The sequence below is a fragment of the Anarrhichthys ocellatus genome, unplaced genomic scaffold, assembly GCF_004355925.1.
Source record: "Anarrhichthys ocellatus isolate YVR2014 unplaced genomic scaffold, GSC_Weel_1.0 scaffold19, whole genome shotgun sequence".
NCBI lineage: Eukaryota > Metazoa > Chordata > Actinopteri > Perciformes > Anarhichadidae > Anarrhichthys > Anarrhichthys ocellatus.
In genome coordinates, this window is record NW_022280049.1 from 927,176 (window position 1) to 951,497 (window position 24,322).

The 24,322-nt window shown below is 42.3% G+C and overlaps 1 protein-coding gene across 3 annotated transcripts in view; it reads left to right on the forward strand.

Moving 5' to 3' along the window:
• LOC116389488 (A disintegrin and metalloproteinase with thrombospondin motifs 2-like) overlaps positions 1–24,322 on the forward strand; it is a 157,130-nt gene that overhangs the window by 95,231 nt on the left and 37,577 nt on the right. For all 3 annotated transcript variants that reach the window (XM_031858193.1, XM_031858191.1, XM_031858194.1), the window contains exon 3: positions 6,547–6,721. In XM_031858193.1, the coding sequence (XP_031714053.1) occupies positions 6,547–6,721 (175 nt within the window). The remainder of the gene's footprint in view (positions 1–6,546; positions 6,722–24,322) is intronic.

The window sequence follows — 24,322 nt, forward strand, 5'->3', positions numbered from 1 at the left end:
AGAGAGAGAGAGAGAGAGAGAGAGAGAGAGAGAGAGAGAGAGAGAGATTTAGCTGACATACTTATCAAAAATAGGTCAAAGATGAACAATTTGCAAATGAGGTGAAGAAAGAGGGTTAGAATTATGAGTGGGACAGGGCTACCATGCATATGTATGTATGCAAAGGTGTGTATAGGTGTGTGACCTTTTTTGGAGACCACTCTATGTAATCAGCTGAGCAGGATGACAGGGATGTGGCTTCATCGCTAAGTCCTGCACGGCTTAAATCACACTGGCATCTGGCTATCACAAAGAAACACACGTACACTGACAGTATCTGTAAGCATGTATATGCATGTGTGTGAGTGTGTTTGGGCAACTGACAGACAGAAAAAGATATGTCAAGGTTTATGTATGACAAGGCCTCCCTCCTTTCATGTGTTTATGTTTGATATATTTTGTTTGTCACATTGGATTTATTCTCCTCCTCGTTGCATATCCCTGATTAACATATAATTTGGTAATCGCCTCGCTCTTCAGGACATTAATCAAATAATTTCATTCACTTAATGAATCCGTGTTAATACGTTACCTTAACTGCAGTTCTCTCCCTCGTCCTGCTCCCGCGGCTCTCGATACCTTTTCTCCTGCGAGAGTAAAGCAGTGCCAAGGGTCACACAAGTGTCTGTATAGAGCTTCCCTGAATGTTTTCAATAGCTTTGCTTCATGCCGCCTTCATAAATGTCAGATAAATTTACATTTTTGCCAGAGCAATATTCATAATCCAAACACAAAACGTGGCTTTCTCAGAGCTTATAAGCGGGGGAGCGTAAAGGTACAATTTAATATTTACGGTGACGTGTTCTCTTAATCTCGCTCTCTTTTTGAAGTGTGTCTAATTTGTCAAATCAGCTTTACTATTGTACGGGCCTGATTCTCTTATGACTCAAAGGGTGAATGAATTGGAGGGTTACACAGTACGAGTGAGTCACTATCAAAGCTATATTTGTGCACGGATGTGTGTGTTTGTGCTTGTGTGACTGTGTCTGCCCTGCCGGCCTGTGGATGTGTGTGAAGGTAGCCAGCAGTAGCAGGGTTATTAATCAGATCAAACACACACATAGTGGCTCCGGATCAGACCCACGCTCTCACACACTGCCCGTGGTGGACTGAGCTGAAGGGCCCCGACCGGGTGTGACTTTGATCCTCACCACAACATCCGCTCCTCCACTCCACTACACTGCTTTTATGCTGCTCGTCTGTCTCACGTGCCCCTCAGGACACTTATCCAGGACTTGAGTTACTCCTTTCAGATCCTCAAATAGAGCTTGGTGTGCCTTCAAACACAGAGGATCCTCCTGTTGTAACTGGACACTCGGTGTGTAGGATCCAGATTTGGCTCTAGGTCTCAGAGGGAGTGTTGTGGTTAGTGTCACCATCTCAATGGCCACGACAGTAATAATAACCCGGTTATATACGCTGAGTTGTGGGCGTGTTTTCTTTGATAATGAGCCAGTTGTGGATATTTGGTGCAGGTTGTGCAAAACTTTTCTCTTCTTTAATTTTGATGATAAATTACTCTGATGTAATTTGCATCATAATTCCGTGTGAAGGAAATCTACCGAAGGAAGAGTTTAAATTGATTGAAATATGAACTGAAATACATCAGACGGCTCAAAAGTAAGACATCTTTCTAGCTTTGCATTTCTTTGTTCATTTGAGTCTCAGTGAAGCAGCAAAGTCATAACATTTTGACAACATTAATATCGAAGTACGTGTTTCAGTTACTGTCTTTCTTCAGCTAAGCCTTATGTTGAGCGGTGGCATCGATTCCCTCGACTCGGTTCACTAAGCAGGTGAATTCCACTACGTGTTTAAAATATGCAGATGTGACGTTCACTACCAATAGTCCATAATATGTTGATTGAGCTTTTCAGACATGACAAAGCATCTACTGTAATGATCTTAAGGCATGAGGAATTATGGATGTGAAAATCCCATTATTAAAATTGTTCATATGACATCAGTTGATGTCATACATCAGAGCATATTTAAACTTAGTCGTGGTGGTGTCTAACCATGCTTTCTTAGACGTCACCACCTTCACAGAAGATCAGAGGTGAAGGGAGGTTTGTTTGTAGCGCTCAAGGCATTGAACAGAAACATGTGAAAACATCAGTTTCCTACCAGAAAATAAAATGTATTTATGATCGACATGAGGTTCATTATTTACATTATTTAAGTTATAGAAAGAGGTTCATAAGGGTTTACTTCTGCGTAGTCCATTTCAAACATATTCAATTTATTTCTGTATTTACTTTATTCAGGATTTGCTGTATATGTTCACTGTTCATTTTATTGATTGTTGTTTTTTCTGTTAGTTATTATTACAACACATGTGCGAAATTAATCTATGCAACAAAAGAAAAAGAATCGGGTTACTCCAAATAATACCCATGCTTACCTATGGAAACCTTCCATTAGAAATTTGAAAATGTATTTTTAGCATCTTATTAATTAATAATTAAATTATTAATCATTTCTCATAGTATAATTTTGGCCCTATTAGCATTCAATTCAGAAACTTCTGTTTATTTTGATACTAACAAGCAATGTTTCCATTACCATGTTTCCTCCACTATATGCAAATGTTCAGATGTTGTGGTGACACAGACCCAGTAACAGTGAACATATAATAGAAATCCATTTAAACTCCAGGCTCAGCCATGACATTTTCAGCCAGATGTGCACCAACACTTCCTGTGTGTGTGTGTGTGCATGCGTGTGTGTGTGTGTGTGTGTGTGATGAGAAAATCTTTTATAATCAATGAAGATGAGATGCAGAAGGCAACTGTGTCATATTTAAGTGTCTCATGAGGGGAGTGGAGCTAATAAGCTGCATTTTAACATGTCAAACCTAATAAAACATCTTCAGGCTCATCACCCAAAGGAGCACAATGAATTTACTGTAATAAGAGAACAGCAACTAGCGAGGCAGCTGATGCCATGGAGATCCCTGAGCAGGCGAGTCATAGAGTAATGCTAAATATATATATAATTACAAAGGAAAAACCAAGAGGTTCTATCATCTCCTGATTCACCTCGACATACCCAATATTATAAATATGAAAGTTATTTAAAACAACAAACGGTCGTTGACCCAGGAGACCGCTGTTCGTGGGAGAAGTTAACGTTGATTTATTCCCGTATTTAAGTGACATCACTTCCGTAGGTATTTTAACACAAACCACGATCATTTCCTAAACCTAAAGTTTAGTTGCCACAAAGTTGTTTTCGTGGGGACGGGAGTTTATTTATAAAGGCTGTATGCATGCAACAAGTGGAAATTGACATCATGGTCAGAACGACATTTATAGAATTTTAGATATACACATAGACATCATGCACCCACTGCTGCAATCAGTAGAGCTCACCCTCTACAACGATGTCCATCGAGGATACATTTCCAAAATTCAGCTTCAGAAATAAGTCTAATATCAGAATTCTGTTATCCTGCTGTTAAAAGTAATCCAGGTAAAACTGTTAACATATGGGTGAACAAAACAAAATACAAAGGTGTGGATAGTCTTAAGTTTGATATTCAGTCATTCTGCACGGTTCACCCTCGGTAAAACCACCGTACAGTATTGGTTTGGCACTTCAGGATAAAGCTTGACTGATGTTGCGCAGGTGCTGTCACCACGGCGCCTGGAGCTGTGAAAATCTTGCGTGACTTGACAGTCGATGGGAAAATAACGAGCTCAATTTAGGGGCTGTCTTAAAAATGCATGCAAAAATAGCAAAGAGAAGTATCACCAAGCTGTCACAGTTGTTCGACTTTTTGGAGGTGTTGTTCAACTACACTTCCTTTTTTCTTTATTTGATTAATTCAGGTACATTCACTCCAGTCCAGCCAGATACTTTAGCATACAGCCGTTCCAACAATGGGTCGTCACGGTTGACCTTTACATGTTTATGTGGCCCTTAACCCTACCCTGCCTTTGAATACCCCAACGGGTGTTGCCACATTAAGGCGTCTGGTGTGCTGCCGATGAGTCTAAAATGTCTCTCAGTAGTTCTGGACACAGTATTTGGACAAGCCTCCCTGTAATCCCCTCGACTGGGACTTGGCTGCTCCTGCTTTAGAGGAGATGAAGACAATGCTTCTCACTGTGGAAAGTCGTGCAGGCGCTTTGATGCTTTATACACTGAGGCTTTTTCAAAGCACTTGTCCAGTTCTTCTGCTCCCTTGCACCTTCCTCTCTCTCTAACCCTCCGCCCCCACTATGCCGGCTCCGATCGATCCGACCATGTCTCCCAGTCCCACATGTCATCTTTTTTCTTTGACACAGCTCTCCTCTCCCCACTGCTTGGTATTCTGGAGTGGAAATGCATGCACCATCGCAGATCCATCAGCTCCGATCGGAATGCCGCACCACGGCTCGGGGAAATGGAGGGATGAGAAGGGTGGAGGGAGAAAGAGGGAGAGGGGCGGGCGGGCGGGCGGGCGGGGGAGGGAGGGAGGGAGGGAGTGTGAGAGGGCAGGTCGGCTGCATGTCGACATCCTTCCGGGACCAAAGCCTCAGGCTGGCGGGGAAAAGGAGAGAGAGAGAGGAATGGCAGAGGACGAGAGTAAAGAATAAGAGCACGTTTTTTATTTCCGAAGGGCCACTTTTGTTAATATCCATTTCCTTTCAAATCAGCCTCTCTGAGGAATTCAGGGAGCACACAAGTTCTTAGAGCTCAATAAGTAGTATGCTAAAGGAAAGAATAGATTTTAGAGCCAAGGTGCTCTCATAAATTAAAACCTCATATTTGTTAAGTTCAGGCTCCATGTAGGTAGTGTACAATAAGTGTAATAATGACTTCAAGCTCACTTCTCTCATGACTGCAGCTCACACAGTGGGCTCCTGACAGAGTCAAAGGACTAACTCTCATTTTATCTTTCTCTATTCTATTCACATGAAGTCAAATTAACTTTATTTATAGGTGGTTGAGACAGCTGAACTCACTGCAGCAGAAAGAAAACACGTGCAAATATGACAAATAAATGATAAAACATTTTGCCCACTTTGACAACACATAGGCAGCAGTTGAAAAGAAAAAGAACACACACACAAAAAAAAAACATGATCAACTCCAACAAATATGGAGAAGAGCTACAGAGGAAGGATTGCAGGACAGACGGGCAATGGGTGGAAGTTCTGCCTGAGACGGAGGAGACGGAGCAGTAATATAGTTACAAAATAGAGAAACTGTATTGCAATAAGTAAATAAAGCACATAACATGAATATTCAGTGTAGTAAGTCAAAGGCTTTCTGGCAAAGAGTGCTTAGTGTTTATCCTCTCAAAAACCTCTTGACCATCTTTGTCTGAAGATAATATAATCTTTTTACAAACAGATTTCCATCCATCCCTGAAATATGTTTGTAGAGTTTGACTTTACTCCTGTCATTATGCGCAAAAACATATGTCAATATGGAATCCATATTCATTTTGGTTGTGGGTTAAATGAGATGACAGATGTAACAGGTTAATATAGACATATAGTCATTGTGCCCCAGCGTGGCATTTCTGTCTGTTTGAGCAAAACTATGTGAAGAAAAGGTCCACAAGCAGCTTTTCATCACACATTCATCTGTAATGTACGCTGCTTTTTCTTTTTTTTTTTTTTACCATCAGCTCACTTTTCTCTATTCAACTCGCTCATCATCCCTTCCTTCTCTTGTCAGAGCGGAGGGAGAAGCGGGACAAGCGCTGATCGCATCGACGTCTCTCTTCATTTATCGCTCTCTTTCTTTTGCGCTCTTCCTCTCCAAAGCCTCTCCATCCTCTCTGTGTGTTCTCCCCCATGGCTTTCCTCTACAGCAGTGCGTTGCCTTGGTAATTACCAGTTGTCTTAAACAGACAGATGGAATAAGAGAGAGTGACGGGCAATTTTCCCAGTGCCTGTTTTCCCCGTTTATGTGCACGCAACTCCTTTTTGCGTGTGCGTTCTGTATGCACGCTTCTTAACTTCTCACCATCTCTTTTGCAGTCTCTCTCCTCACTTCCCTGCTTTCACTCTCTCACTGTGAGTTTGCATTTGTGCACTTGTCATGTGTGTTTGAGAGAGAGAGTATGTGTGTGTGTGTGTGTGTGTGTGTGTGTGTRTGTGTGTGTGTGTGTGTGTGTGTGGGTGTGGAAGGTGGTTGTGGGGAATTACCTGACAGAATGTGTTAGTCCAGGATGGTAGTTCGACCGTTTCATCTCCTGCTGTGTGTTGACCATTTTAGATGCCGGTTGTCACTATGGACCTGTGCCCCAGGAGGGATCACTGTCCTCTCCCGTCCTCGTCTCTTTTCTCCCAGCATGCCCCTAACACAGCAGTGGAGAAAAGAAAATGACTATTTCTGGTTTAAACTGTCAGGGCAAGAGAATATGTGAAGGGTGGATGGAGAAAAGAGCGATAGGCAAACGAGGGAGGAGCGGCAGCTCTGTGTTTTGTGTTTATATGACGGACTGACATGCATTAACATGACGTCAGAGTTCACCTACAAGTATTCATTTCCCACACTCTCTTCCAGGCTGGTATGATCAGGATGGAGCAAGAGGAGTTTTTTATCGAACCGGTGGAGAGGGGCGACGGAGTGAGAGGAGAGGAGGAGGAGGGAGAAGGAGGAAGGACACACGTCGTCTATCGCTCCTCCGCCGTAAAGAAAGCGCCCGTCAGCAGCATGGCAGCAGACTTCCACTCCAGAGGTCAGTCTGTGGCTCCGGCTGAGCCGTCCTCCACTTGTACACACCCTTCACTGAATGCTGCACTCTTCAGCTCTGTGCTTTATTTTACTCCCATCTTCTCCATTTTTTTTCCTGACATGTGGAAATAATGATATGACACTGACTGCAAGCTAAGTCCCCGATCATTCATCCTAAATGGGAAACCTGCAGACTTTTTGTTGTCATCAATGTTCTCTGCAGTACATCTTGAACACTTCACATACCATACTCCCCCTGAAATAAACTAGTATCTCAAGCCATTCTTCCCTCAAACACACCTGCTTATATAATCGAACCATTATATGCAAAGACGGCATGTCACAGCGTGAGCATACCCTACTGTCAAAGAGATTAAAGGAGCGACATATGGAGACGTGTTTGATTGGTAAGGTAACACCCTCTGTATCTTTTATAGAATTATACACTGCCTTGGCTGCCTCCACAATTAACAGCTGGCACTCAAGTCATTGGGTTCTCGTCGTCTGCCTCCATTTTCCACTCCACAGATGAAATAAATGAAGTGAAACAACAAGTCGGGCTATTATTTTAGAGGAAGCATAATACTTAGAGTTTGACACAGCGTGTCGGCTCTGGGGTATGAAGGAAGGAAGATAAATGTGTATTAAAATGGGCTTTAAAACTCAAGGTCTGAACACAGAATTATAGCAGTGAATCACAGCAGTGAGCAGAATTATATTTCCATCATACGAATACAGCTGTTCATCATTTTGTATCTTGTATTACCCTCAAATCTTATGTCTTTACAATGAAATTAGAAAATGTGACCTTGCCGCAGTAAAATGAGTTTGTTCAATTTACTTCAAGGTAATGTCATGTCTGGTAAGTGTTGATAAGAGGAATTGAATCAATTTAATTGTGTTTTTTTATTTATCTTTTAGCTGGCTGATATTTTGTGAGAAACAAGGCCTATGGCCCAGTGATGATATATTTGCAGTATTACCAAATGTCTGTTGTTATATTCCCAGAAAAAAATGCTGTGTTATAGTTGTTATCCAGTGAATACACACAAATATTTGAACTATATATACAATTCTGAAAACTTGAGGCTCATGCATCAACAGAAAGACTCCAGACTGCTAAACTCTGAGCTCTGAATCCCATTGTTTCAACTCAAATAGAGATTCAACCAGGGCTAAAACCTGAAGCATCAGCCTGCAGGGAAAGAATATAACTGCGATGCCTTCCTCAGGCTTGTGTCAGAAGTGGCTGCCCAGTCACAGTGATTGATCTGATGCCTACAAGTCAATCAATTGTGACCCCCAACCTGTGCAAGAGTCTACATCTCAACTAATCACCAAAAGCAAAAATGTTCTCACAGAATCAAGTCTCTCCCATTTTGTACAGGAGCGAGACGAAGCGCTTTATAACAAGTGTATCACAATAGATGAGATCTGTGTCTTCCTATTCTGAGCAGTTGACTCAAGAATGTCTAATAATATACAGAGAGAGAGAGAGAGAGAGAAAGAGGGAGAGAGAGAGTTTCCATAGGAACACCCAGTGATGACAGACTGCATTAGAGTAACACAGATCTGCTCCCACTGTTACTGATACCTGGCAGTACATCCACACACACACAGACACACACACACACACTCGCATATACAGGATGTAACCACACGCAGCTTACACAACTCCCTTGATCATACATTTACACTTCTGAACACGCATACGTGCTGCATGCACGCAGACACGCAGACACACACAACACGTCTCACTGCTCCTTGTTGTCTTTGAATCTTTCTTTCTAATGAAGAGTGGGGTGCAGATCAATAGCGTAGGATAGAGCAGGCCACAGTGTGTATGTGTGTGTGTGTCTTTGTGTCTCTGTGTGCGTGCATGTATGGCGTGGGCATGAGTTCTGTGGTCGTCTGGCTTTGAGTGCTGGGATTTTTCAAGGCCAAGCAGACAGACAGACTGACAGACAGAGAGACACGCAGGCATGTGCTGCTCCCAGTAGCATTTGATGTGGATCTCTCTCTCTCTTCGTTTCTCTTCTCTTTTTCCTTGTTATCTTTGTCTTAGCTATTCTAGACCACAGCATTATGTAAACATAGGTTTACCTTCCGGTTGTTACATCATATCACTGTAATATCACAGCCATGTGGATGCATAGGAAGCACATTATAGACCCTGCTGCCATTACACCTCTTTTCCTGAAAGAAAAAAGAACAAAAAAATGTCCTCTCCTCTTTTATTCCCTCATATCGTCTTTCTCAGACAATCACTCCTTCCTGTAGATCAATCAGGGACATTAGTGAATTAATTCATAATCAATCAATCATTTCTGGACATCTCTTTCGCCCTGGCATGCTTAATTCACAGCCAGTTATTGAATGTTGGACTCATTTCCTGGCTAAAGACAGAGGGAAGAAAGTTATATTTAGCAAGGTAATAGAGGAGCTCAAGAAGGAGAGAGAGAGAGATGAATAAGGAGCGAGATTGATTGGGTTCCTACACCATAAGCTGAGGAGGTGTGAATCAATGTCCTAAGTGGAGAGAGCAAGCTTTATTATTAATGTGGCACACTCGTCAATTAATCGCTGCGCCGATAGAAAACGAAGGATTGCCGTTATTTTTTTTCTGGGCGGACAGGACTCCGTCCTTCAATCTGTCTTTTCTTCGCCCCTTACAATGTAATTAGATCTGCTGCTTTTATCTGTGGTTTTCATCAGGGTCTCTCTGTTCTGCTCATTGTATTTCCCCTTTTTCCTGTGGGGTTTACTGTAGCTTTACGTGCAACTTTCTTTGCCCCAAACCAACTCTCATCTTTTTTGTTTTTTGAGGCTGGACATTGAGGGTGGGGTTTGGTATTTCGCTAGCGGGACTGGACTCCCTGTTTGGGTGTGTTGGTTCAATTGTGTGTCTAAGCATGCGTGTGCGTGCGTGCCAGTGCAGTGTTGTGTCCAGGGCACTGAGACTTGCCCAAACAGATGGACTACCAGAGGGCTTTTTCCCATAATTCCCCTCACCTAGTCTGCTACCTGTACTAAACTCCCACAAAATTATTATAGATAAAATTCACAACTTTCCTAACTTTTTTCTTGTTTGATTACGCCTTTCAGCACTACATAAGCAACATGTTAGACTGTTATATTTTGGTAGCATGGTAACTATCATTCAGCTTGCGTACGGCGTTACAGAATTGTGTTACAAAATGCAGTCCTTTGCGGCTGACTTGTTTTCATTGACATTTCAGAGATCTGTATTGTTCTCAAGGCAGAAAGGCTCCCTGCAGCCTCCAGGGCAATGCGATTTCAATTAGCTGGTGGACTGACACTGGGCGGAGGTCTGAGACAGCTACACAGGACTCCGTGCATCTGCACAAAGCCAGCGTTTGTTTAACCTCTCAGGTGCTGCTGTTCTGTGCTGTTCTTGTTTAGTGTTGTACTGTGTTGTGCTTTACTGTGCTGGGCTGATGTGAGCTGTTGTTGTGTTGGCGGTGCACACCACGTCGCACAGCACTGATACAATGATGCGTCTGCTTGGGCTGAGAGGAAATTGGAGGGGGTCAGACAGAGGCCAGTGGGGGCTCCCTCGAGAACCCACTCTCTCTCTGCCTCTCACTTTACTCCCTCCTTCTTTTTCCTTCTTTCTCTGTCTCTGCCGGTGTGACACAAGGATAGACATATGGTGCAAGGGTTTTAAGAGGAGACTCGTGACTAAGCACTTAGAAATGTGAGCACACACACACACACACAGACACACACACACACACACACACACACACACTACTCATAAATGGCCTGAATTCCTCTTCAGTATGTAACAGGGGGTCCCAGTAGGCACTTTGCAGTACAGCGTGCCTCTTGTTGAAATCCCAAATAGCCACCTGAACAACCCCGATAAAGTGACACTCTTCTTATGTCTTATGAGGCTTATTTAAGAGCAAGAACGTCCTCTAAATCCTTTACTTCGGTCCTGCACTTCCACAAGCTGTAGGTACATTGAAGGGAAATTCCTAAACCCACGTCTTATTTTTGTAGTTTTGGCTTTCATTACAATGCTAAATAGAAGTCCGATGTAGGGATGCACTGATGTAACTTTTTCAGATACCCGGGCTTTGGGTTGGTCGGCGGGTAGCAAGTACCGATCAGATACCAGCTGTTTGCCTCACTGTGTGGAAAGGACTGAGATCTTCCCTCTGTGTGTGGGGTCACGTCAGGCTTGACTTAAACATTGAATTCAACAAATAAATACACAGATATAAACTTCCTGAGTTATTTATTATCAAATAGTAACAGTCGACCAGCAGCAACTTGGTAAAAAATATTCAACATTAACAGGAATTTCAATTCATATGTAGATCTTTTTTAAGGCAACAACTTTATCACAAGTTAAACAATAATTAAATCTCTATTAAAGATATATACAAACATAGAATTGAACTGAATAGATTTGCCACATTGTCACCGATACCTGATCCAGCTATTTTTAGGAAGAAAAAACAAAGGTGAACATTAAAATGGTTCCTAAAAATGTCAATTCAACTTTGACTGTTTCTACTTGCTGTTGTTACAAAGTGCTCCTGTGTTTTGAGGGATGATTACTGACTTTTGAGGTGTGAAAGTGATTAAAATAATGTAATTAAACTTGTCTGACCACTATATTTACAAAAACAGAAAATCTTTTGTAATCCCAATTTAGCAGATAAATTGCATTTACACAATCAGGTTCCTCAAAACACCACACATCTCATTTCTTAACTGCGAGATGAATGCCTCTCTTGCCTTTTCCATTTCCTTGCCAAGTTCCCTGATGCAACATATTCCCATTTCAGCACAGTCTTCCCATTTGCCCCAAAGCTAAATTGTCTGTGAAAGCCCTTGACTGAATAAAACCAGGAGCCGTCTGTAATGAGTGTCTTTAGGCTGCTGCTTTGAGCTCTAAAACCAGTAGTTTTAGAGGGGAATTCCTTTACCATATATATAGAGCTTATGTCAACAATGGCATCTGCCAAGGCTTTTCTGAGGCTGAGCATTTTCAGCACAAAAAAACAAAGTTCTCCAGAACTTGGAAACATTAACTTCAGTGAACCATTATAGCGTGGATAAATATGGGTTGTCCAAAATGTAAATATACTCTCTTCAGGAAAGGAAGGTGTTACTTGATAATCATTCACTTAAGACTTAAAATTATAAAAGTTTTGACTTGTTTTGTATCCATCAAATAAAGCTCTATAACAAAGTATTTGTTTGGCCACATTGTAGCAGCAGCTGAAGCTGATTTCAAGTCAGCAGAACAGCGGCGCCACATTCTGTTTCACAGCTTGCATTTTGAACGAAACATGTGTTTTATGTATGTAATAACGTGTAATGCCATATAATAATATGGGTGTTATATTGGGCAGTCGGGAGCCACTTTAGCTCAGCAGTGTACATTAGTGCACACCTGCATAAGCACACGCACATGAGCCAAGCAGAAACATACACACACTAAAGACCAAACACATACACTGGTGCTGTGCACTGTACGTACACACACACACACACACACACAGTATATCCTATATATGTGTGAATGAGTGCTGGCCCAGGTGTGCCTCTGGGAGGAAATTACAGTGTTAGGAGGGGAAGTGTTTCAGCAGCCAGCTGCTTCCTTTCTCCCTCTCTGCGGCCACCGGTTCCATCCCTAGAGAGCACGGCTGGCTTTTTACCACACTCAGCATATGTGTGTGTGTGCGTGTGCACAGTCATGCATTTTGGCATGTATGCGTACGTCCCTGTGCGTTTTGCAGGTTTTATTTCTTGCCTGTTTCACTCGTGACTGACTGACGGCGTGTGTGCGTCCACCGGTGGTGCGTCCGTGTGCCTGCGCCGCGTTCCTCTGTGTGTGTTCTCCCTCTGGCTCGCCTGACTCCTCACCTGCTGGTAAGCTCCCAGCAGGCCCCTCTATTGAGCCATCACTCACCATGCCACAGCGGTGCCTTTAAACAGAGCAGGACTCCTGGGATAATAGCAGGGTGCGACCGACCTCTGCTCCGGTCTGCAGCCACCGCTGCCGCAATGACCCACAGTCTGTGTGTGGGTTTCTTTCTGTCTGTGAGACAAAAAGAGAGTGAGCAAGCAGAGGATGGGATGGAGCAGAAGGGCCGCCTTGGAGGGATGAAGGAGTATAGTGTTATTACAGACTTAGTGATTACGAGTGTCACTATAATCATGGTGATCATAGTGACATAGCAGTAAGCCTTGGTGCTGCTTCTGATGTGGTGTTCATATTTTAAATACCAGACTTTTGATGTCAAAATCCTGCTATACAACAATGTGTGTGTCCTTGTGTTTTTTTTAAATTTATTTCTGATGTACAGTGATGATCATCCAAGATCATCATTGGGTCCAGAGAAAAGTATTTTGATAACAAAGCAGTGGTCCCAATCTGGAGGACTCGGGATGACTACCTGAATCGAAAATACTGTAAGAAAGCACAACATTTAGCATTTCCTTGTAAAGATTTGTTTTTATTGTGTCCTTTTCTCTCAGCCCAGTATCTTTCGTTGTTACGTCCATGATCGCCATGAGTGCCAATGCAAATAGTAGTGTGCCGTAGTAGTAGATGTAGTGAGGTGGAAAGTAGGGGTGTGGAGGTCAGTTTAGTGTATGGGTGTGTAATGAATAGTTTGTGTCCAGTCACAGACCTGCAATTAATGCCGCATTGCTAACTCTAACTTCATATGTCTATAATGTTTTCCTAACCGTAACCACCTGAGATAAAGAATCTTAACAAATGTTGACGTTGAAAGATAAAAACAAAACATGGTCAATGATTCTAATCGGGGGCTTTGCTGAATGAAAATACACCGTTTAGTTTGACCTTTTCAGAGGCCTGAAGAGTTGAGTAAGATAAGAGATATAATGTAGAGGTTAAGCATAGGGTTAGTGTGTTCACAGAATGTGTTTGATTACATTAGAGAACGCATTCAGCCATTATGATTAGATCATAGAGCTGTCTAGATGTACTCGTATTTTTTTTCACAGTTTAGGTCCTTAAAAGTGCAATTCAGACCATTGATAAAGCAGCGAACCACTATGAAAAGATATAGTGGAGTAATGTCACCTTACTTTGTTTACATGCATGCTTTTAGTGCACTGCCCTCATACGGCGGTTACAAAAGGAAACGGCATTGTTCCGGGAGCACCCACCTTCAGGTCAACACTGTTAGCGCTGTTAGCGGCGAACCGCCGACTCAGCAGACGCCATGTTAAGAGCCGTTTGAGAGGCAATGGAGATGCTCCCAATCTCCTATAAATTATCTTTAACAAAGACAAAACAGTTCAGATAGAAACAATTTGTGTTTGAGAATACATGAGCAATGGCCCTGTGCATGCTATCGCTTGACTATGAATGCAGGCCCGTAAAAGTAATATTAACACATAATATCATTGTATCTTCATTTTCATGATGCAGGATTAGATGCAGGGCTCACACAAAGCAGCAGGTACAACTGTGTGACTACCATTACGTGCAACCGACCTCCCTGGAGGTGGCCAGTGTTCTGTGATAGCATCAGTTATGTAACCAGCCAACCTAAGGGACAGAATCTCATGGAAGAGGAGATGGCGTGTGACTTCCTTCCTCCCACTTCTGTCACAATGCTGCATACACACTCTGTACACATGCACACACAAACACACATGCTGTGTTAAATCTGGCACTCCTCAGAGAAGTGTGGGAGCCATTGCTACCGCTGAATAAGCTTCCGTGATATGCATGCTTGAGCAGGAAAATTTGTCATTGTTTTCTAAAAGAGCTCCTACACAGTACGAGTAGTCACTAACTGAAGCACCATGTAGGTTAATGTAGCAATGCGTCTGTAAAGAGGATGAAATACTATGGTTCAGAGGTTAATGGAGCCTCTCATGTAGATGAGGCTTTCATCTGGACACCCAAATGCATTCACCACTATTACAGCAGAGTGTCTGTGTGTGTGTGCGGCAGTTATCTACTTCAATGCCCTGTTAGTGGTATGTGTCTCTATAAATTCTCTATTGCTGCCATGATAAATGTGTATGTTGCCAGAAACATGAAACAATCGAAATGTGGCAAAACCGCATCCCATAATCTTCATCTGCTGATTGCGTTTGTTGTCATGGATGTGCGTTGACATGCACGCTCAGCAACTGTTCATCCATATTGGAGCACTTTTTTAACTTATACATTAAGCACGAACGTTTATTCTTCACCTTGGATGTAGTTACTTAAAGTTCACTTTCTAGCTCTTTCCAGAGTTTTCAACTGTATTACATTTTCAAAAACTAGAAGTCCTTAAAGTCCTTTGGGTGAAATTACAATGGCTACTCATCCGTCATGTCAACAGATGCAGCCCCATGCCAACTAAGCACAGTCCATCTGCTGATGAAGATCATGTGAAACGGTGGAAATCACCAGAAAAGGATTCTTAGTCGTAGAGTGCGTTGCTATTTGTTTACACAATGGCAATAATGCTCAGACGGCTGCTGTCTGATTAGCAGAGTGATGTGTGGTGGTGGGAGTTTGTTAGGCTGCAGTTCATTTGCCACTGTGCACCCTGGGGGAGCTCAATTGAATGAAACACAGCTCTGTGCTTCTTTATTGAACAATGGCGATAATACCAGCCGTGAGCATCGAGGACAGAAAAGTTTACGGTTCAGACGGTGGGTTAAAAATGGGCAGTTTAAATAAGTGATGAAGAACTGTTGGATCTAAGAGAGAGGTGGGAGGAGGGAAAGAGAAAATTCAATCATCTTCATCTTCCTATGTCATCATTTCTTTGCTCCCACTGAGCTTGCTGACGTGTCTTGTAGCATTAGTCTGATGTGTTCCGATATAGCTCAAATAAAAGTGGAGAATAGCTGCAGAGATTAGAGGAAGGAGAAAACAAGGCCCGCTTAGAGCTTAGCAGGGGCTGAAAATACACGTTTGCCATTCTGTTTACTGCGCCCAATGAACCGGAGTGACTGTCAAATCCAGATGGGTCATGTTGTGGTTGTCCGTACGCTGTTGGTGCCTGACCTTTTAATGGCGTGTGCTTGTATGGAGCAATTACAGTAACACAGTGAAGGGAGGAGGCAAACTGTGTGCTGGGTTATTCGTCTTCATTTTTCAAAGCTGCAATGATACTTTTTAATTGTGTTTCGTCGTCCCACCGGCTCTGTTCCCACCCGGTGTAGTGTGGCTTCCGCAACATGATTTAGTTACTCTTGGCAGGATGGAAGGCCATGTCGGGCAAAACATGGCCTTTCATCCATAATTGGATACAATAATTAATTGCAGTTTAATAGAATTTTATCTATAAACTGTATAATAACTGTATAATCCACTACAGCAAATTATCCTTTTTTATTACGGCAAAAATAAATATTATAATCACCTCCAGATTTGAGTTTGAAGAAATATGTACAGTAAGGCAGTACGTATGTGTCCTTTCTATTTTAACTTTTTATGATTGGATATCTACAGTTGAATTGAATAACTCGATCTCTGTCAAAAATGTATAACAGAAATAGAAAACAGGAGTAAAAGTTATGGCTTGTAGAATATGTGTGCATGTGTACTGTATGTTTGTACACTCGCATGCAAAGTGGTCACGTGCAGGAACAAGAAAGCCCGTCTTGTTTGACATATACTGTATAAATTCACTATCCCAGTTCATATGTTTCCGTACTTTAAATTAGCTTTAAATATGCTTTGGATGAAAGGTAATTGCTGCTTTGTATTGCGTTTAAATTTCTTCTGAATAAAGAAGTGTGACAATCTTAAACTTGATGTATGGTGAGGCTTGAAAAGTGCAGGACTCTAAGAGTAAAAACAGCGGTTCGGGTACTGCGTCAATTACACTTGGCTGTAGTTAAGGAAAGTCAATTTATTGTTTTATTATTTTCAAAAAGATCACTGTGACCTTTTTGCCAAGACAAAGATCTTCTCCCTAAGTTTCTGAAACACAGAAAACATGAATCATAAAGAAGAACGCAGAGGCTGATTGCTCAATCAGAACCTGAAGGTACTCTTGAAGACAAAACAATACCGTCCGTAGAAAAGAAAATGTTGCTGAGGAAGAGCAAGGACTGAGGATGCATTAAAAACCTTAATGTAGTCCGGTGTATTAGTTATGCTTTAGTTGCCAGGAGCAGCTATGAAATCCATTGACAGCAAAACAGTTTTCAGATACCAATGCGTTGCCTTGCTATGTTGATAAAAAGCGTGATCTGTCTTGCGTGACGTTACACAAAACACATTTGATAATGCAAGTTTTGGTGACGCAATGCTGGAAAATTCATAATAACCACATCAGAAGCTACATGAATCAGATCAGGGTTGATTTGAAGTATTTTGTTGGTTCCACTGTGGGATGATCTGCATCTGACGAGCGTGTAATAGATATAATTGAGCCACTGGTTTGCACAGCTAGTAGAAGGTGACTGTGAAAGCCCTTTGCCTTTTATGTAACGTGTCCTCTGCAGCTGTGGTAACAATCACGCTGAGACAATTAAAGAGAGCACGCTGGAATGTCTACTCTTTCCGTGTGTGTCGCCACAGTGCAGCTTATGTGAGAACTCTGCTGCCATGTGTCCTCCTGTAGCAATGAGAGGGAGACAGATCATCCTCCACAGCAGATGTGCTGACGCCAGAGAAAAGTTAGTTCACTCCCCTGGCATATTACCCACATTCCCCCTGTGATCCTTCTCTTTCTCCAGACTTCCTACCATCGCTCAGAACTCTGGGAGATTTTTGAAAAGATTCCCAATCAAGCTGACAATCCCCAGTGTTCTGGCTTGAGCTCATTCTACTCGACTCTACTCTGTGTGTGTTTTCTACTGGAAGCTAACCCCTGCCTTCGCTGTCTTCCTTTGACCTCTGCTGCTCATCTTTTTCTTGCTGTGCTCCCCCACAAACCATCTGTCCCTTCTTTTTATTTTCGTTATCGAGCATCCAGGTAACGTTAGTGTTTCCAGCGTCCATGTAACGTTAGTTTTCCAGCATCTGGTTAACACCAGTATATCAATAATGCATGTATTAGCTAGCACATTACTGCTGGGTGTGGTCAGTAGTGTGCTCTGTTGCACCTGTAACTGCTGTATTGATGCAATCATTTTCAGTCCTTAATGCTGTATGCTACATTGTGAAACTGGTCAGATATTTTGTAACGTGTAGGTACAAGGTGACCATTTAGCTACATATGTCAATCTTCGCACTGCAACAAATCCCCACTTGTGGTGTAGACAGGACATGAAAAGACAAAACAAAGGAGCACTTCTTTGTTGCTGAGGTAAATGCAGAGTTAATTACATTAAATGGCTGTTGCTTAAAAAAATGCTGACGATAAATAGCGTCAAAAAACGTGATTTGATTTCATGATAATCTTAAGAATTATAACTTTAAATTCTCACCCACATTTCCTGCCCTTGAAACCGCTCTGGCCGGCCTCTTGTAATGACTTTGAGCCAGGTTTGAGATCAGTGTGTCTGACTATAAGAGTGACTCACATACAGTACGGGCCGAGTTCAGTTCTGGCGCCTGTTCTTCTACGTTTCCTCCCACTACGTCTCCCCGCATTTGAATTCTTGTATGGCATCGATATCACTAGAGCGTAGTAGATGTTGACTTTCTCATATTTCATAACTTAGTTGTTAATTAATGTTAAGCGTGAGACATTTGCATACCTTGGATGTTTGCAGTGTGTTTTCCTGTAGTGTCTCTGTATCTTACGCACGCTGCTTGTTGTCTTTGGATATGAACCAGTAATAAGTCTGCACAGATTTTCAAAGGGTGCCCCTTATTTGGGAGGTAAACAAGATAGATAAGACAGAAACAGGATAGCGAATGAGCAGAGGACAGATAAGAGAAGTATAAGACAAGATGAGGGACAAATTGCCTTCTTGTTAAATTCCTTGTCCCTCTAGTTCAAACCTTTAGAGTCCATGGCAGGACTATCTGTAATTTAGGTACTGATATGATTTTGAAGCCATTTAAAAGAGAAACACTGTTAACAATTTAAGTCTTCTTAAAATAACCGCTGGGAACAGTGTTAAATGTTTCACCAACAAAGCTGTCATCGAGGCGTTTTTAGAAAGAAATGAAATAAGAATCTGCCAAGAGGAGCTGTTTTCAGATTTCCACGCACAAAACAGGAATACTGCTTTAGTGACAGCAGCCACACTGTCACAACCTCCCTATGTGGGTTATTTTTACTCTGGAAGCAGATAAACACGGCAATTACTAATGTTTAGCTGGGCTTCTAAGACACCAAGCTTGCTAAACCCCGCTAATTAAGTCCAGAGAGCTAGAAAAAGAGGGAATAATTGTGTTGAGCTATAAGAAGACATTTTTCTGTTAGTGGAGAAGTTCTAATCTGCTTTAATCACAGCTTTGATGGGTGTGTGGCTTTAATGCCTCTTCTCTATTGACACACCCACACAATCTATAAATGAGGAGATCCCTCAGTATATCTTGTTGTGTGTGTATTTCTGTGATGCTCTGTGAAACTGTTATTTCATGACACTTGCGGGCATATTTATCTCCCGTAGCAGAATTCACCTGGAGCACATGAAAAACACACACGGAGACACGGTGGTGGTGTCTTCCTGTGACAAGCGTGTTCCTCTCTCTGTCTGGGTAGTCAGGGCTGAGATTGCCAATAAATAGTGGCCAGTGGCCTTCAGCATCACCAGCGGGGAGAGATTTGTGTCCTCGTGCCTGATTGGTCCAGGCCTGAGGAAGAGAACAAACCATCTCGTTAATCAGGGAACACTGTGGGGACACGGTGTGTGCGTGTGTGTAGGTGTGTAGGTGTGTTTCTCTGCCCCTCACACTCGGTGCTGGTGGCACATTGTCAAAATACTGCGTGTGTTTGTGTGAGAGAAGGAGAGAGACGGAGAAAGTGAGTGTTGCGTGTGTGTGTGTGTTCGTTTGTGTGTGTGTGTTTGTGTGCGCAATATTATGTCAGGCGATTGAGACGGCAGCACTGCAGAGCTGAGCCGATGGATGACAGATGACTGGGTGTTAAAGGCCGCAGGAGCAGCCATGACTCACGCACACACACATACACACATGTGCGCACATACTCCTAGCTGTCGAAGCTGTCACATTACAGTCCGAACTGTGCTTATATTCCTCCTAGCACCAATTTGCACATTTAGGGCTGCCAAATAAAGTCTAGTGCCATGTCGAGTTTGATTATTGTCACTCTGTTGTCTATTAGAGACCTCAAATAATGTGCTGAATTCTCCATGTTTTCCAAATACTGAACTTTTCATCAATAAGGAAAGCAATATTTTTCAGATTGATAACTTTTTTCAGCTATTTAATTACTTGTTGAAACTCATAACACCTTTGTTTGCTTTCTTGCTCCTGTGAGCCTGGCTGTGTCAAACTGGCTCACACAGAAGCTGCACATTTAAGTGTATACCATATGGTGCTGCAAAGCAAATGTTGGTTCTGCTTTTAATCAAAAGCTAAGAAACCCCAGAAAATACCAATCCTGCGATTGTATTCAGCCAGAGCATGTGAGGTAGAGTGTTGTGCTAACATATGGAGAACAACATAGAAATTCAGTGTGAGATGATGAATACACACTGGATCATGGGATTTAGATTTCAGTAAGCTGTTTTCTGTCTCCAATCTAATTTCATATTAGCTCACATGAGGATACGGTTGCACAGAAAGATGTATCATACATGTTAATTCCTTCATAAGAAAAGGTATGTCGCCTTTGTAATATATTCCATTTTCTGTTATTCTTTAAAATAGCACCAAGAAGGACATTCTTACAGCACATCGGTCATCACAATTAAAAAAAATGTATTTTCTGTTCTTTGTTACCAGTGTGGGTTCTCATACAAAAAAAGAGCATGTTGTATATGACTTTAACAGAGTACGCCACTGATTTAACAACATAGTCAGACTCACGATGGACATGAAAGAAAAAAATAGGATCAACAACCCAGCAGCAGAATCAGAGATGCCGTCTTTGTCTATTCCACACATTTTCCGTCCTTGCAAAAACATGACACTTACATCATTACCCACAATGCAACTCAGCATCAGACAGTTTGGTCGTTTTTTATAAAACCTTTTCACAAATGCGGTAGTCCTGCCCCTGACAGACTTCAATGTGTAAAATGGAGGCAGTGGAGCTTCGTCACACTCACACATATCTCAAGGTTTTCTTTCCTTTACATGGCAAACTTCACCTTGAAGTCACCTTGGGAAGAAACCCGAATGCAGCTCCCTTTGTTGTGCTGGACATTTCAAGAGTGAAGATGAAAATGACGTCTTCATTGTAAACCATAGAATTAGACTGAGTGCAAACCAGTGTCTCTGGCTCTCTATAGTAGAATAGTACCTGATCCCCGCAGGAAGAGAAGCCCGGAGGATCCCTGACTCAGAACCGCAGACTGTAAATATAGATGGACGCATCCCCACTTCCTACATTCTTCTTATTGCATCAAATAACTAATTAAAACCGAACTTATCAGTACAATGGACACTTGAACACACATCAGCTTGATAAGGATTAGATTGGGAAAGTTGTATTTGATCTGTACTAATTTTTTTTAAACTTTGGCCCATGTCCTATCCACTAACATGGAGGGGGTGAGGTTTATGACCTGTACTGCAGCCAAAACTAGACTAAAAGATTCATAACTGTACTGTTATATGGACATAGCAGTCCATTGTTGCTGTTATGACCTTAAATGAATTTTATGATATTACAACTTCTAAGTAAGCAATGAGTTGTCAGTCGTCGTATCTCTTCTCTTTTCTTTCTCCTTTATTTTTATACCTCCCTCCCCAACTTATTCCACTCCTTGCGTTTTCCTTTCCTTCCCTCAGCTCCATCACCCGTTCTGTCCTGGAGGTAGCCCCGGGGCTGCCAGGTGTGTGTGTGTGTGTGTGTGTGTGTTACTGAGTGAGCTACATGCTCACCTGCAATTTTTCCATCTCGTGCTCAGTGAATCCAGATCTTACTTAAAGGTTTTTTGGGTTCATTGTGATATCGGGTCACTTAAAATGCTGACTGGGTAGCAGGAGATTTCTAAAACTGATATATTGAATTAGAAATAAACTTGATTTTCAAACATTACTCAAATTCCCTTGACATCTGTACAACGTTAAGATTGCTGATATTTTACCAGATTGGTGGGATCATGAGAGTTTTGTGACCTAAGAACTGAGTTACAGGCCAGAAAAGGTAAAGAAATCTTAGTCCACAGATCAAGAATAGAGGAAGTGGCACATGATCAACAGGAACTAGTGGTGGCTTGCACACACTCCACACAGTTCATCCAAACATTACTGCTCTGGTCTTACATATGTATTAATATGAACACGTCGGCACTCCAAAGCTTTCAAATTATAGATACATCGGTGGCATTTTTAACTGTAATCCTTTGATTCCCCATCAATATCAATTTCTTAATAATACATTCATTTAACTAAAACAGTTGACAAAACATAACTTAAATCCCCAAAATCCAAAGCCACAATGTGGTTGGTCACTGAAAATATTCTCCCTTATCTATATTCACCAGCTGACATACCGAGCAGCCAGCCACAGGGTCAGAGCCAGCGAAGGTAAAGGTGATGTGCTGTGTTTAAACACATGAAATATTAATCGAGTCAGCCAATTAAAATAGGGGTGGCCAGAGTGTCCCAGGAATCCAGAGCAGACATTAGCTCAACGCTAATAAGATGATTTCCATCAGCCATAGCCAGACAATGCAAGTAACGACAGCCAGGTCCAGAGAGACCCGGGATGAGGGGGGCGGCGGGTTGGGGGCTCATCGGGAATTAAAGTCCTAATTGTGCCTCTGCTTGAGGGTAGATGAGGGCTGAGCGTCAGGATGGCCTGAAAAGGTGGACAAAAGCAGGATGAAGTGTGTGCTGCATGGATTATCGAGATGTATGTAAGTGAGTGATAAAAGATTGGGGAACACTGCTTCTTTTCAATTCCTAAACAGTGTGTCCAGTTCCTCTGTATCTGTATTACAATGTAAAGAAACACTGATTATATTTCCTCTTTCTCTCTTGCTCTAGTTCTTTCTTTTCCTCCCTTTCCCTCCTTGTCTCAATGCAGTTCAATGTAATTCATCAGGGAAATGGGAATGTTGTACACAACAGGGCACACATTCAATGTAAATGAAATTGGTGAATACCCTATTTGGGATTGCCTTCCATTTACCGCGTGTGCTGCTGTAATATGCTGACTCATGATTACTAAAGGACACACAGCTCATCAAATCACACTCTCCTCTTTTGTGGCTCGCTACAGTATTGCTATTCTTAGCAGAGGGATGAAAGTTCTCCATTGCAACCCAATGGATACTGATGTCTACTCGTGCTATTTGTTGGCCCCAGTGTGTGTGTGTGTGTGTGCGCGTGAGTGTGTGTGTGTTGTGTCCCGTACTAAGCTAGTTTAAGCCAGCTGCATCTCACATGCCTCATGCATGGCTTAGCTGATTGAATGCCCGCCTGTGTGGTTGTTTCTGTATATTTGTAAGTCTATGCATTTGTGTGTGTGTTGCTTATCCACGTTTACTTATTTTTCATGTGTGTATGTGCATGTCTGCTCTTGACACTCACTCTGACACAAACTGACATTGGATTTATCACCATATATTAACCTTTAACATCCTCACTGTTATATAATTCAATGTTATTTAATTTACCTCAGTAATGCAATGTCAGTAATCTTTTTGGAGCGATTCACAGTGTAATATGCCAGTGACGGGCAGAACAAATACTTGGCTCACACATTGTGAGTAGGCACACTTCCATATGTGTACACACACACACACACACACAGTGGTATTCACAGAGTAATCAGCGCTGCAGCTATTATTAATGAGAGAGAACCAGGTCATTAATATTTAAGCAGTGTCACTGGGGCCAACGCCATGAGAGTGTGTGTGGTCTGTGTATGTGTGTGTGTATGTGTCCACATATAGAAAAGGGGCAGAGGGACTATAAGGCAATTTCCTCAGGCAGCGTAGTGAGACCTACTCCATTACAATAGGATGGACAGAGATGGAGACATATTACTCCCTTAAACAGAGAGGCGAGGAAGACAAAAACAGAAATATCTGATTCTGCTCCTTGTCCTCTAGTTTCCGTTCTCTCCTTTCCTTTTTCCCCTCGCCTCTCCGTCAGTGGTTTTCCTCTGTGGAGGATGAAGAGGCTCGAATGGGAAACGACAGATATCTCATTACATCACACTGCATGGGATGGGCCTGGGAGCTTCCTGTGTGTGTGTGTGTCGGTGTGTGTGTGTGTGTGTGTGTGTGTGTGTGTGTGTATGTGTGTGTGTTCACGTCCGCACTGCCAGCATGAACCCTTCTAAATGAACACTGTTGGGGATTTGCAACTCTTTGGTCTGTGCCTGGTCCTCCACACTGGGCTTGCTCTGGTGACAGCGCATACACATGAACACACACAGACACACATGTGCTTTTTCACACACCCCCAGGCCAACATGATGAGGTCTGAGGGTGAGGGTGTGAAACGTTAAAGAAAGGAATTAGCATGAAACTGTAAATAGTGACATTCTCTCTCTCTCTCTCTCTCTCTCTCTCTCTCTCTCTCTCTCTCTCT